This window comes from Lutjanus erythropterus, chromosome 2 (assembly GCF_056507025.1).
Source record: "Lutjanus erythropterus isolate fLutEry1 chromosome 2, fLutEry1.hap2, whole genome shotgun sequence".
Taxonomy (NCBI): domain Eukaryota; kingdom Metazoa; phylum Chordata; class Actinopteri; order Lutjaniformes; family Lutjanidae; genus Lutjanus; species Lutjanus erythropterus.
Genome location: NC_139318.1, coordinates 26,387,504 through 26,402,129, shown reverse-complemented (window position 1 = coordinate 26,402,129; position 14,626 = coordinate 26,387,504). Strand labels below are relative to the sequence as shown.

The 14,626-nt window shown below is 38.5% G+C and overlaps 1 protein-coding gene across 2 annotated transcripts; it reads right to left on the bottom strand.

Annotated features, from left to right (window-relative positions):
- Window positions 1-700: 700 nt before the first annotated feature.
- Window positions 701-10,110, bottom strand: tgfa (transforming growth factor, alpha). Of its 2 annotated transcripts, XM_084735165.1 has the most exons (8): window positions 9,935-10,110; window positions 8,566-8,595; window positions 8,266-8,448; window positions 7,858-8,025; window positions 4,704-4,818; window positions 3,330-3,479; window positions 3,114-3,205; window positions 701-1,405 (listed from the first exon to the last, which is right to left on the bottom strand). In XM_084735165.1, the coding sequence occupies exons 1-8, from the start codon at window positions 9,975-9,977 to the stop codon at window positions 1,398-1,400; spliced, it is 789 nt and encodes a 262-aa protein (XP_084591291.1). In that variant the 5' UTR covers window positions 9,978-10,110; the 3' UTR covers window positions 701-1,397. The 2 variants fall into 2 exon arrangements, with proteins under 2 accessions (XP_084591291.1, XP_084591292.1); XM_084735166.1 differs by lacking the exon at window positions 8,566-8,595.
- Between the last annotated feature and the right edge of the window lie 4,516 nt (window positions 10,111-14,626).

Sequence of the window (14,626 nt, the reverse complement as noted above, 5' to 3'; positions counted from 1 at the left end):
AAAAAAAAGCCATAAAATTATGAAAAATGTTGATCATTATTTCCCAAAGCCACAAAGAGACATCTTTTTATACCTTGTTTTGTCCACAATCGAATAATATTCAATTCACTGTCATGAAGGACTAAAGAAACCAGAAAATCTTCACATTTGAAAAGCTGAAATCAAAGTATTTGCTGTTATTCTGTTAAAAAAATGACTTGATGATTAATATAATAGTTTTGACACTGCTGCTTGGTAACTCATCACCTGCAGTAATTTAAATGGAAGGTGGCAGACGGGAAGCATTTTCGACTACAGCAGTAGAGGCGTGATGGTGCTCAGTTTTTTTCCTCTGCCACTCAGATGTCACCATGCTGAGTTTCTGGCGGCACTGAACTACCTGTCTGTCATCACAGCCTCAGTGTGCAGCGGCAGCATCTGCTCCTTAAGAAAATAGTTCGTACATGAAACTGCTCACAACAAGTTCTGTTGATAATCTTGAGTAACCAAGTCGTGATTTCTGGAAAGAGCAGAGTGCCATCTACTTCCATTATATTCAAGAGAGGGCAGGTATTTCTACGGCCAGTATCTCAGAAACTTTGAAACTAAAACAATCTAGATGGATGAGTAGCACTACAGAGGAAAAATATTTATTTATGCGTTTGGGGGCGAACTGACCCCTTAATTGCAAGCTTCGTATATAATTACAGGTTGAAGCCGAAGGGGTTTTTAATCCATTAGCAGTCAGTCCATTTAACAATTCCTACTCTTGTCAGGTGAAGTGAGTTCATTCTTTAAAAACAGACACTAAAACGTCTTTAGAGCATCAGTTTTCCCCCACCATCATTTCTTAAAAATGTCCTCTGTGCTTGTAGACTTCTGATGAAAAGTGTGCAAAGTTATTAAAAAGACAAAAATAGGAATTGGGGTCTTCTGACTTGAGTAAATGAATTGTTGTTGTTCCGCAACCCAAAATAAGCATTGTTCCTATTCAACATCCACGCTGGATGATTAATGGCCTTGTAGATCATTTCTCATGTCCTCTAGGGCAGCCATAAACAGTAATCAGGACACACGGAGCTCCTCTCATGGAAGATTTGGCAGCAGCTTCATCCTCAGAGCTTCAAACAGTTCTGTGAGTATTTCCACAAAATCAAAGAGCGAAGTAAACACTTTCCTGCGGTGCGGCAGGTCAAACGTCTCAGTCAGTGGAAAAAAAAATGTCATGGAGCATTTAACCTCCCACATCCAGCAGGCCTACCTTGAAGATAATGCTTCTGTGCCTCTGGCCAGGTCTGCTTGATCAGAACATGTGAAAACCACTTTGGATGCAATCCTGAGGTTTTGTGGGCCGGACAAGATGAGAAAAAGTAAACACACTGTGATGCAGACAACTCGTCTTCCAGCGAGATGTCTTCTCAAACCACTGAAAGGGAAATAATAAACATAAGCATTTTTTTTCCCTGCAAGGATGACAAAATCTTTCAAGTGGAGATGTTTCGGTGCCATTTTTCCTTCCCGATACCAAGTGTGATACCTGAACTTTTCATATTGGATAATACCTGGCATGGGTGGATGTGATATAATTGCTATCATTGTTGCATGGACTGGCTCAAGTTAAAAAAAAAACTGGTGTATGGGGCACTGCTACACACAGGATGATGCAGAGACCATTTTAAGTTTTATCAGAGCCATTTCAATACTGTATCAGTATCGGAACAACCCTACTTTTAAATGGAAAGCTGACAATATTTTATATTTTAATTGAGTTCAACAAATCCCATTAAAACACCAAAAGCCAAAATTATTAATTGATTCCACTAAGAATGTCACTGTTAGACTGGGTAACATGTTCCTTCTTTACCAAGGACACACGCTGCTGGAAACACTCACTAGTCCACCCAATGTGGATTAATCCACAGCTAAAAATTGTCCCCAACACATGTACTGTTTACCATTTCCTGTCTGAGTTACGTTTGCAATAATCAGACTCACAGGAAGCAGGCTGTTGGAATAAGACTGCCACTGGCCAACTATTTCAGTTGGCATTATCCTCCCCTCCTGCTATGAGTGACCATGTTTAAAGTCCTGTTGCTATGTGAAACAACATCAACCATCTCTGAGGTAGCAACCTATACACTGAAAATGAAAAATTACCCTAATCCTAACCTATTTTGCAGGAGCACCATCACTGCATTCTGGGCTTTGTGCCACCCAAGACGATTGTGATTGGTTTAAACAAATACAATCAAGCCTGATTAATTCAAAGAAATACAAACAAGCCTAACTGGTTCAAAGAAATAAATATAAGGCAGAGAGGTTTTTTTTATCATGGGTTAAGCCCATTAAGACCTTTCTCCAGTGCTGGCACAGTGAAACTACTTTTGAAAAATGAAAATGAAAATATATCTTCAGTAGGAACAAAAAGCTTGTGCTGAGACTGAGAGCAGGGAGGTCAGAAAGTATTGAGAAACGGACTAGCTTATTTTGCCTTTGTTTTTTACAGGATATACCAGAGAAACAGAATAATCCAAGTCTTATCATTTAATGTGTTAAATATTATTTTCATCTACAACCACTGACATTCAAAAATATGAAAAGTGACAAAGAGATCCCATCTCTATCGCATGATTGACCTGCAAAAGAAGGGTTCTATACTCTTTGAAGGGCAGCATTAGCATTGTCCTCCTATAGGTTTATGACTTTGTGAGAGACAGATCAAAAGAAGTTGCCCAAATTAAAGCAGGAGAGGACAAGACTTGTAGCCCAGAGTATAAGTCACACTCAAAGATGCACTAGATCCTACATTTCCCACAATCCAACCCTTTGTGTCTGATAAATGCCCAAGTCTGTCAAACTGGACATTCCCAGTTTGTAACAGACTTTCTGCCAAAATAGATAATCAAGATCACATCAACACAAGTGAGCTGATCTTCACGTCCAAAATTGGTGAAGTTTCCCTTTAATATAGCTAATGTATAGCATGTAGAGTTTACTGGACATCTACAGTACATTATACACTCCTCCCACTGCTCTCAAATGTATTTATCTGTCATTTACATCCTCAACCGCTGATAAATAAATAGAAATGTGACCTTTAATAATGTTTTTGATGCATGAAATAAGTAACGTACCACTCTCAGAAGGATAGCAGGATGGTCCATGCTTTTCTGTGATGTAGTGATGTGCGAGTCTCCGCCTGTGACAGTCCTGCCTCCACCAGCAACTGCACCAGAAAAGACACTAGTTGTAAAAAATTCTTCTGACGTCAAGTTCATCACTTCATTCCTTAGATGAAAAAAGAGAAAACAACATCATGAAATATAAGATATGCAATGAAGATTACTTACTGCAACAGTGTACACAACACCATGATGAGGACACAACCGATCACACACAACACCAGCACTGTGGCGACAGTCTGCTGTCTGTGATTAGTCGCCACTACAGCCAGCAGGTCTGCATGCTCACACCTCATCCCAACAAAGCCCGGATGACACCTGCAACAAGGACGGAAAATCTCATCAGGTATGCATGCATGAGACTTAAGGTAAAAACAGCAGTTAATGGATTTTATAAGTAGTTCAGTCCCAAAACGTGTAGTGGTTGTTCATATAACATATTTTTATATTCTTTCTAACATCAGTGTAATCATGTTGATGTCATGTATCTGAGAAGTTCAGTTCTTCTAGCAGTGAAAAAAATCAAGACAGACAATTTCAGTCAGAGACACTGCAAAGTAACTGTTAGTGTCTAGATGTGCATTAAATTAATTGATGAAATAAATCTGTCACTGCTTAGATTCATCTCATTAGACTGAAGACTTGATTGTGAAAAGATGGTTTCCATGTTAATTTGTTCTCTCTCATCTGTGGCTACTGCAGAGACCACAGTCCTCCCATTTTTTTAGCCTTCTTGCACTTGTTACAGCACATAATAGCTTTAGGTATTAATATTTCATTAATGTCTCTTCTGAAGGATGGCAATATGTTGCTCTAAAATGATGCATATTCTAGATCTCACTGTTCAGCTAATTCCAGTCCACAGTGAAGGCCAAAGTGCTTTAAATTACTAAAACACCAGAATGACCAAAGCAATTTAAAATGTAAACAGAGTTGTTTCATAGAGTGAAAGGGTAATCATAGTGTTGGTAATTCTATTTTTGCATATATTAGGGTCTAAATGACTGATAGGTACAACATGTCTTAGAATTGGCTGCATCGTAATCCTTAGGGGGCAAAAGCACCCGTCAAAGTAAGTCCACTAAAAGTGCTTGTTTTTGCCACTGACAGGCTCTTTAAGTCTCTGACAACATTGAAGAAAGGCTCTTCACAGAGACTGACCTGTTTGTTAAGGAGTAAGACCCTTTTTATTTAATCAGAAACAGACATTATATCGCTCTCCTCAAAATTACCAGACTCCTTTGACAAAATCAGTAATTTTACCTCACAGAACACAGTTGCTGGTCTACCACTGCCTCACTTAGTTAGTCTGTGTTATTGTGTGACTTTGGCGTTTTAAGATGTCAGCTCAGACCAGAACTAACGTGTTAAAACACCTTCAGCAGGTGTGCTTCGATGGGTGTGTAGGCTGGCAACTGAGACAATTTACTGTACCAATTCCAAAATTATTGGTCCATTTTTTATCAGCTGTCATGTGAACAAGTGAACAACAGTCAACTGAACATGATGTTTGCATTTTATATTTAAGATGGTTAAACTTACACACATGCAGGTGTCTCCTCCAATATCAGGAAGCGACACGTGCCATGGAAGCAGAAATGGCGGTGGGAATCTGGACAGTCGTCAAAATGAGACCGAACAGCTGCCGCCACAAACTCTGTGGGGTTGTAAGACAAGACATTGTTGACACTGAGACAGGATACTGCTTTTGCTTTCCCTGGGCTCAGATCATAAATCACTAATATTTCCCATTGAAACCAGTGCAAATCGAATTATGTTAGTTGGGTGGCCAGCAGGGTACAAGGACGCATCGACTGATATTTACAGTAGGTGGGTTACCTGCAGAGATGGGATCAAGGTACTGTTTCCTAGCCAAAAGCAGGTCTCAAGTCTTTGTGCCCAAGTCAATCCCAAGTCCTAAGTCATAATGTAACAGTGAGTTTTCAGCCTCACTGATTTACAAAGTTACTTAGCCGTTCAGCTAACATAACTATCAGCCTCGACTTTGTGCAACTTTAAATGTCGAATAAAGTCGGAAGTTGTTGTGTCTTCTTTGACTTTGTCAGTTCAAGTCTGAAGTCATCAAATTTGTGAGTCCAAATCACGCAAGTTTCATTCCACACCTCTGTCTACTTGAAACAAACATCCCCTACCCTCAATTACAATATCAAATATAAGTGCATTTAGTCAGAATAAACACCATGACACAGGTGAATATCATAAATCTAAAAATACCCTAAGCCTGCAGAGACCTGAAACAACAGCATGTACTAAATCCTAAAGCTGACACCCACGCCACCAACGGAAGACCGAAGCCTTTTGTTACCGGTTGCGTGTGGATTTGCAGTGGCTTACATCTCTCACTGTACCTGGGAGGGACAATTAGAGTCAAGAAAAGTCCCAGTGAGACGCTAGCAAACAAAACTGTCTGTCCATCAACCCACACTAGGACTCTAGGAAAGAAGCACATCCCTGCAAGAACCATCTCAGTTTTCATTCCAGACAAAAATATCTAATTAAATTAAATGAATGTCCAGACAAAATGGCACATTTCTTACGCATAAGCTGTACAGTCAGACAAATTCCTACATAACTAAGTCAAACAAACAGCAGTGTTTCCCAAGCAGCCAAAACAGATGCACAGTGTGGAATTCAGGGTGGGAAGGAGGATGAACGTCCAGACAGATAGCTGCATTACAGCCTTCGTCACACACTCCATTCCAACGGTAAATGGGCTTTTGGATTGCAGCCTACATGTATTGTCTCCTTCTTTCAGACTCTGTGAAAGCCCTCTGTTGTCCCTGAGGCATCTGCCTACCAAGCCTGCTCTCTTACCATGTGATTTTGGCAGTTGAACGAGAGAAACATTGAGACAGAAATCAGCCTTTAGGCCATGGAAGGTGTTTTTCAGATAATAATTCAATACTATACAGTAGGTGCAGCTTGTTATGAAAAGGAATGACTACACTGCTCATATATGTTGCTCATAATCTTTAGTTCACCCAAGTTGCTGCCCTCACTCACACTAAGAGGATCAATTATCAATGAGCGCCACACTGTCTGCATGTGTTGATGCACTGCAGCTCGACTGGAAGCTTTACAGTGTTGTGGAAGCAACACTGCAGTGAGAGTGGATCAAGGACTCACAATGAGGACAACTGGCCACTTTTATCTGAGAATACAATAAATTTTCACTGTAAATGTCCCAGCAATGAGCCTGAACCTTCATCTGGATATAGGCTGACTGTACTTTAAGGTAGAGTAACAGATTCTTGAGAAAGATGGTTGATTGCTGAGTCTCATTCCCAAGTCATCAAATTACTAAGGCGATTAGTGGCTTTAAGAAGGTTCATTGTTGAGTCTCATTCCCAGTCTGTGAAATATTGACGTTTTGGGAATGTGACTCAACAATAAACCATCTTACCAACCTGTGATTGGCCAAAGTCTCCCATCATGAGTTACATTTTCTAAAGTCTGAAAACAGAGCAAAGAGGATGGGCTAGTTTTCTCTCAGACCACTTGAAATACATTATGCTTAAAGTTCTCATGAAACAGCTAGTGCAGTGTTCATTTGTTATGCGTTTCCCGTAAAACAGGCTTTGGGTGGGACTTGTCGCAGACACTGATTGTCTTTTACAGCAGGCAAAAGTGCCAGTACATTACGTCGCCCCAGCCACACAGTTAAGACAGTCTCGGGGGTAGGACGGGTCGTATTAGCTGACTCTCCTCGGACTGAGAGCTCCCAGTTAACACAGCCAGACTGGGACCAGCACAGCCTCTGAGACCAACAGAGGCCAGTTTGACGACAGGGAAAAGACTACAGTAGGGAGGTGGTTTTCTTGTCAGGCTTGGCGACCATCACTCTGTGGTTGAATCATGGCTAACTGAGTTAATGGCAGTTAACACTTAGCTCAAACCTCAGAACTGCATTCCCCGTTGGTCTCAGAGGCCTGTTCACTGGTAGGCCTTTACCATCAACATGAAACCAGCCCCATTCCAGTTCAAGCACCTAGTTTTGAAGTGTTATGCACATTTACACAAAAACGAAACTGGTTTGGAACCCGAAAAGTTGGTTTCCAGTTTTAACAAAAAAAAATAGCAGGTTTTACTTGGAAGCCAAAGTGGGCGTGTCATATTCTAAAGGTTGTTGTGCATCGTCCTCTGTTGACAGCATTCTGGATTACAAGATTATGGTTCAGTAGATAGCGTCAAGCTTTTAAGAATATGAGCCCAGTTCTGATGCCTGCTAATGGCAGCTAACAGGTAACTTTAATTAAATCACAGAGAGTTGTCAGTGAATATAGTTATAAAGTTGTGTCTTTGTACGTTGAGGCTCCCAGTAACACTCCAGTCTGCTTTGGTGAGTGGATGTATTCTCCTCCCATGCTCCACTGTGTCATAAGCGAGAAAGTTTAATTGGAAATAAATCTGGTAACACTATGCCTCATAAGTGCAGAATGAGTCATTAAAAGCTTCAAATCATTTTCCACAAAAGGACAAACTATGAAATACAATTACAATATCCGAGAATACCTACAAAAAGACTTCTTTGTCATTGTTGGGCCAGACAGTAGTGTAGAGGTGACATAAAGCGTAATGAAAACACTTAAACATTGCATTTGAAGTCATGGAAACTTTATGAAACTTTTGCCCAATAACACCAAAAATAAACAGCCTTCACCAGCTTTAAACTTACTTTTAACTGGAGGGATGTTAGTCGTTGTAGTAGTTCCTCTAGTTGTGGTCGTTGCTGCAGAGCTGCTCGCTGAGGCGTTTGGAGCGGCAGTGGAGTTTGTACCAATGGGAATGTTGGTTTCAATAATTGTTGAATTGCTCGGCCCTGTTCCTGATGTAAAGAGGGAACCTGTAGAGAGGAAAACAAACCACTGCTAACATACGATACAGTTTTCATGTGGAAAAAATATAGAAATAACAGCAAATACTTCAGGAATATCAGATCAGAATATCAGATCTTAGAACACCTGCTGTGGAAGCAAGGATCACAGTCTTGAGAGCATATTAAATGCGTAGACATATGAAATATAGTTATTCTTCTCTTCAGATGACGTGCATTTTCACATGACACGACTGTGTTGAGACTTACTTTTAACTGGAGGGAGGTTAGTTGTAGTCGTTGCAATGGTTGTGGTGGTTGTGCTTGTGCTGCTGGTTGTTGTAGAGCTGCTGGTTGTTGTGTTTGGAGCAGCAGTGGAGTTTGCATCAATGGAAATGCTCGCTTCAATGATTGTTGAATTGCTCGGCCCAGCTCCAATCGTAAAGAGGGAACCTGCAGAGAGGAAAATGAATCTCTATTACATACAATACAGTCCTGATGTGGAATAAATATAGAAATAACAGCAACTCCCTAATAACAAAAATACCAAAAAGTTCACTGTAAACTCACCATTGAGTACCACAGACATACTAAAAGTACCTATAGGAATATAAAAAATATAAATTACTGTATTGTGATTTTTCCCCCCAAAATAGAAAAACAGGCATCACATATTCAACTATTTAAATATGTTCTGAACCTTAGTCCCAGCCATCTGCCCCTGTACACCAGCTATGATCACGTGACTTGGTCTTCAATGTGATATCGATGCTTCATTGAGTAACTAGTACCCAACAATAGTAACAGGGTCAAGCATGCACTAAAAGGATGAGACCAATGCACTATAAATACAGCATGTCTATGTGAAGACACGCAATCACAACCAGAGACTAGAAAAACAGCTTGTAAACACAGAGAGGTTGTTTTTAGTAAACAAATTGACAGAAATATCAGAAATACGGTCATTTTAATCAATTTTCTTACCACAAATATGTAAAACACAGATATCACTGAAAATAACACACTCACTTCTGTTTAAATTGTAAGAATAAGTGACACCATCAAGGATATACAAAATACCATTAAGAGCAGTGAGCTCAATAAAGTGTCAGAGATAAAACAGTTAAAATTTAGACAGGAGTTTTGTATTGATTCTCACATTCTCATAAAGTAATCCAGTTAATATTTAATGGCAGAATCAATATGGAGGAAACATATCTCATATTTATTCTCTGTTAATCATCAATCGCTAAATTTATCTGAACATTTAACCTAAAATGATGAGACCAGAGCACCATAAATACAGCAGGTCTGTGTGAGGATAGAAAACATATAAAGTACAGTACTTTTCCCCACTGTATTCCTCATCATAAATACGTAACAAAGACATCCATCAAAATAACATTTTGACTTCAGTTTAAATATCAGCGAAATGTCAAATGTCAGTGACACCAGAGAGGATAAATAAAATATCCTCAGTTAAGAGTCAAAGGAAAGTATGTAAAGTAATAGAACAACTTCTATTAAGAAATATAATCAAATATACTTAAACTGCTGTGTATAAAAACAAAAAAAATATAAAAATTAAAAAATAAAAAGAATTTGCATTATGTTCTGTAAAAAATACACTGATACAGACAGATTTTAAATTGGGGTAATAATATCAACAAACAAATACATCAGTCTGGCTCAAAATTAATGGATTAATGGAATTTCGTATTGTACTCATTCTCACTGCAAGTCATAAAGTAATCCAATGAATGAATATTAAATACTAGAATCAATATGGGTCAATACTGAGGAATCCTATCTCTCATTCATTCTGTTAATTTTATTTATTAATCACTACATTTATGTCAATGTTGAACCCAAAATGAAAAGTCAGAATGAGACATCAACACAAATAAATGCTTATTTTCTTGCAAAATGATGTACTCACCGCTTATGAGAAAAATTGTATCCCAGAAAATCCGACTCATCATGACGACTTTCGGTCTAAACTAAAGTAAATTGACGGACAGCCTCAGTGAAACGCGGGCGTGTTGAAAAGCCACATTAGTCATTAGTGCTGCAGGAGGCTGCAGGGAGCAGCAGCACACAAAACTGATAACCCCGTGATCATTTACACACATCTGATCTACTGTCACTTCACATACAGTCCTTGAACACTAACTGTGGTTACTTTTCTTTTTTTCTTCTGCTTTTTCTTTCAATCAGAAGCACCAGAGTCCGCGACAGGAAGTCCGAGCGTTTAACTTCAGTGTGTTCAATTGAAGAAACTCGTGTAATCCTGTCAGAGGCTGACCAATTAGAGACAGAGAGGGAGGAGGAGGAGGAGGAAGAGGAGGTGGAGGAGGAGGGTATCGTCTCGTTATGACCTCAATATAACGTTTCTTTTGTTTTAAGTCTGTTTGTCATGGACGTATTAGGTGTCTGAAATTATTTCCATTATTTAATTTCAGGGAAATTAAATAAATGCTTTAATGTCACACTGTGAAAATACTCCACAAGTAAAAGTGCGTTTAAAAAAAAAATTACATAAAGTCTCAAAAGTAAAAGTAAACATCATGATTAAAAATAATATATATTTATGCAAATTTTGGTCAATATTAAAGTTGCATTGAAGGCCCACTGTGTAAGATTTACTGGGATTTATTTGCAGAATATGGCAAAAATGGAGTATAATATTCATAAGTATTAAAGTACGTTTTGAGCCATTTTTGTCTACAGGAGGAGTGGGTCCTCTTCCATGGAGCACGCCATGTTGCACCGCCATGTTTCTACAGTTGTAGACATTTCTGAGCGGAGTAGCTCTCTGTTTTGATGCAGTTTGTGCTTCTTACATGTACCACGAGCCAAAAGAATTAGAAATTATTAGAAGGTAGGTCAGCTCAGTTTATGTGAATTATTTATATTCAAGTGTGGTCTTTAAAGTGGACAAACTTTAGTTACAATCTACAGACGTGATCAGCATCAGCAGTTGGTTGTGTTTGTGTGAATTATTTCAAAGGTGGTGTTGGCTAGGATGACCAGGTGTCCCACTTTAGTTTGGATTGGGGGTAATACGACCTGAAGCAACACAGTGTGTGTGAACCACACAAAAAATATAGCTCAAAAGAGAAATGTGCCGATGGGATGAGAATGCCGTGGAACTGGAAGAGATAACTGCCAGACAGATAAGGTAACAGCATCTGAAATACCACACTGTGCAGCACTCCCAGTAATACAGGTCAGCAGACTGTGGTAACCTGTAACCTGCACAGTCTATTGTGTGATACTGAATCGGCCAGAGGGTGAAGCATAGAGATGTTAAGCCTATGAGCTAGGGCAGAGTCAGACAAAAAATAATATTGAAATTTTAGACTACCTCTCAGTATTTGTAACATTGTCTCACACAAACACACCCTTTGCCCTACATTTGGTTTGTTGGGATCCGGTCACCCTCCTGATGAGAGGTGTTAGCAATCTGCAAGCTCAACACTAGATGCTACTAGCATGCACTAAATCACACACACTGGGCCTTTAATGTATATGTCGATGTGAGTTTTAACTGTTTTATTTACTGTCGTGTAGTTAATGTACAGCAATGTATCATATTCTATAAGTTCAACATCTGTTTGAACCACAAATCTCTAAAAAGTCAACTTTTCATGGTGTCAGGAAAAAAAGCTCTATTTTCATCTTCCTGATATTTTTCAGCAAATCCAAGAGGGTTTTTAAATAGTTTACTTTGCTTTAAAAGAAGTGGACTCTTCTCCGCCCATAAAGGAAACACTTCATCCTTCAGTTTATCATAAACATTCAATACATTCACTCAATACATTTGGAGATACATGGTTTTCTCTGGACAGGAATGACAGGAACTGCAATCTGAAGAGTAACTAAAGCTGTCAGACAATTGTAGTGGACTAAATAATACAGTATTTCTCTCTTTATTGTAGTGGTGTAGACGTATGAAGTGGTCAAAATGGAAACACTCAAAGTACAAGTACCACAAATATGTACATAAAAACACTACTTGAGTACATCTTAGTTACATTCCACCACTGGTCCTGCTCCATTAATTAATTAATTTACTTATTTATTTTTTATTTATATTCATCCTGCAACAGACTAAATTATTTTAAGTACAATTTATATGAAGCTACTAAAGGAATTTTCATATTGTGTTGATTCTGGAGGCCACTGTGGACAAAGCTGTAATGTTTCCACCATCGTCAATTATAAAATATAACATCAAAAGTAAAATTATTATTAAACAAAAGTCTCCTCCTGCTTCTTTTTATCTGGCTAACATAACTTTACCTAGGAAATGTGAACAGGCTCATCCAATCTGAAAAATCATTTCACCTGATTTCAAGGGGATCCTGACCCACTGGCTGGCATTAAAGAGAAAATTCAGCACTTTTTATGTGGATGTCCAATTAGTGTTGTAGTAATTTTGGCAGTTTAAGTAATAAATTCCTCAGTGTGTGCCATATTGACCCAGAATGCTGAGTTCTGTTGTTCTTCCTGCATCCAGTGATGTCTAGCTTGGATTTTTAGTTTCCACCTTTGAGTAGCCAGGGGGCAGCTTGATCAGTATTTTGTCACTTAACACTATGTTTTGGCCAACAAAGTAATAGCAATAGGGTAGGGTGTTGATACAGGACAACAGGGCATCAGAGGCTTGCATACAATGAAGAATGAATGAATGAATGGAGAACTCAGCCTTCTTGGTCAGTACAGCACACACTGAATTTATTGCTTCGACTGACTACATTTACCATCAACACTGACTGGACATCCACATCCATGAAAAGTGCCAAACTTCTCACTGATGGTCTCATTTCATTATGCAGTTCATATAGAGGTATCCATATTTGATTGAGTCTGTTTCATTATCAATTAAAAACTCCTTGTGGTATGTTTGAAATAAAAGAACATGTACAGTATGTAAATCTCCTTCGTGTTTTGGTATTTTGTCAGTTATTTGATATATGTATTGTGTGTTGTACACACTGCAGAATCCTTTATCGTTATAAATGACTTGATTTATTCTCCTGACAAAAGGTTAACTGGTTTAGATGTCTTTCTTTACTGCTGTGGTTAAAAATAATAAAAGTTTCATTTTTTTTCCTTTACAGCAGATTGGCCTAAGAATAGCTCCGTTGCTCCGTCTGTTCATTCATCTGTCCAACAGTTTGGTCTAGAGCAGCAAGATATTATCGACAACTACATACTGGCCAGATTCCCATGAAGTGTGGAGTGGATATTCATGCGCTGTTGTTGGTGTTTCTGACCTTTTGTCAACAGTGCCACGATGCCTTTTATCAGGTTCATGCCAGACTTTCCAGAAGAGCGCACCAGTGAAATGCTTCAGACACACATAAACAGGAAATTATGCACACTGTGTTTCTTGCTTTCAGTAACACCAGTCATTCCTAAATGTGTCTCTTTTCCCACTTTTATCTGTGTCCTGTTGGTGAGATAAATTCAGCTAAAACGTCCTCTTTACTTCATTCTTATCTTATTTTTTAAACACTCGGCTGACAATTATGTGCTGCAGCAAAAAGTAAATGTGTTTGCTTTTTTTAAAAAGTATCAGGGGGGATGTGATGAAGTCATCCAGAGGTCATCTGAAGTGAGCGTGCAACTGAAACTGCTGACCGATTCTTCAAAGATGAGGAAAATCTCCTTTACTAAAAAGGAGATAAAGTATACATCAATTTCTTTCATTTTAATATTAAACTACCCTCTGATTAGAGTACCTACAACCTCTCTCATCCAGTTCAGTGACTTGTTTGGGGATAGAATGGGAGAGAACATTGAGAACCTGAACAGCAGACACGGAGGAACAGAGAGCAACGTTTAAAAACAGCTCCATCTGCTGGACATAAACAATCATGTTTCCTTGAGATGTGACGATAATAACTTACTGTCTCAGAAAAAGAGAATCAACAAATATACAATAATTCAGACATTATAATACCAGCAATAGAGTTTACTCTCTTAAACATAAAATGGATGCAAGTTGTCCCAAAATCTTCAGCTTCACTGCAGGTCAGTGGGTTTTGGTCATTTGATTAACTGTGTAGTTGTTGAAGGAATATTAAGCGCATGTAATAAAGTTGGGTCTTGCATTATTATCTCCTGCAGAGGGTCCTGTGTCTGAATCTGGATATGATCTTTATTATTTTAGTTTTATATTATGCTCACACAGTGCATATTGCAAATAAAGTTGTGTTTAATCAAAAATACTACAAACTGACACAGAAACCTTAGGGCCAAGTAGGGGACACAGGGGGCAATTGTAACAGGTGATAATTGTAACACGCTCAATTTCTCCTATAGTTATAGTGATTACAGTTAATCAGTTCACGTCCACAGATGTTTTCAACAAAAAAATGATTTTGAGGTATGAAAGTTACTTTTCAGATGTAAAATATTTTTTCATCTATAGTTTAGATGACTGGACATACAAACTTACATCAGTTTAACTCTAGGTTATTTGTTTAAAATGAGGATGAACAACTGGCTGACATACGTAATTTATTGATGTCTGCAAGATCAGCCTGCTGTAAGTGCCTTGTTTCTGTCTGTGTTGACATGGCTTTCTGTTATAAAATTACATATTTCACTTAAATGTAAA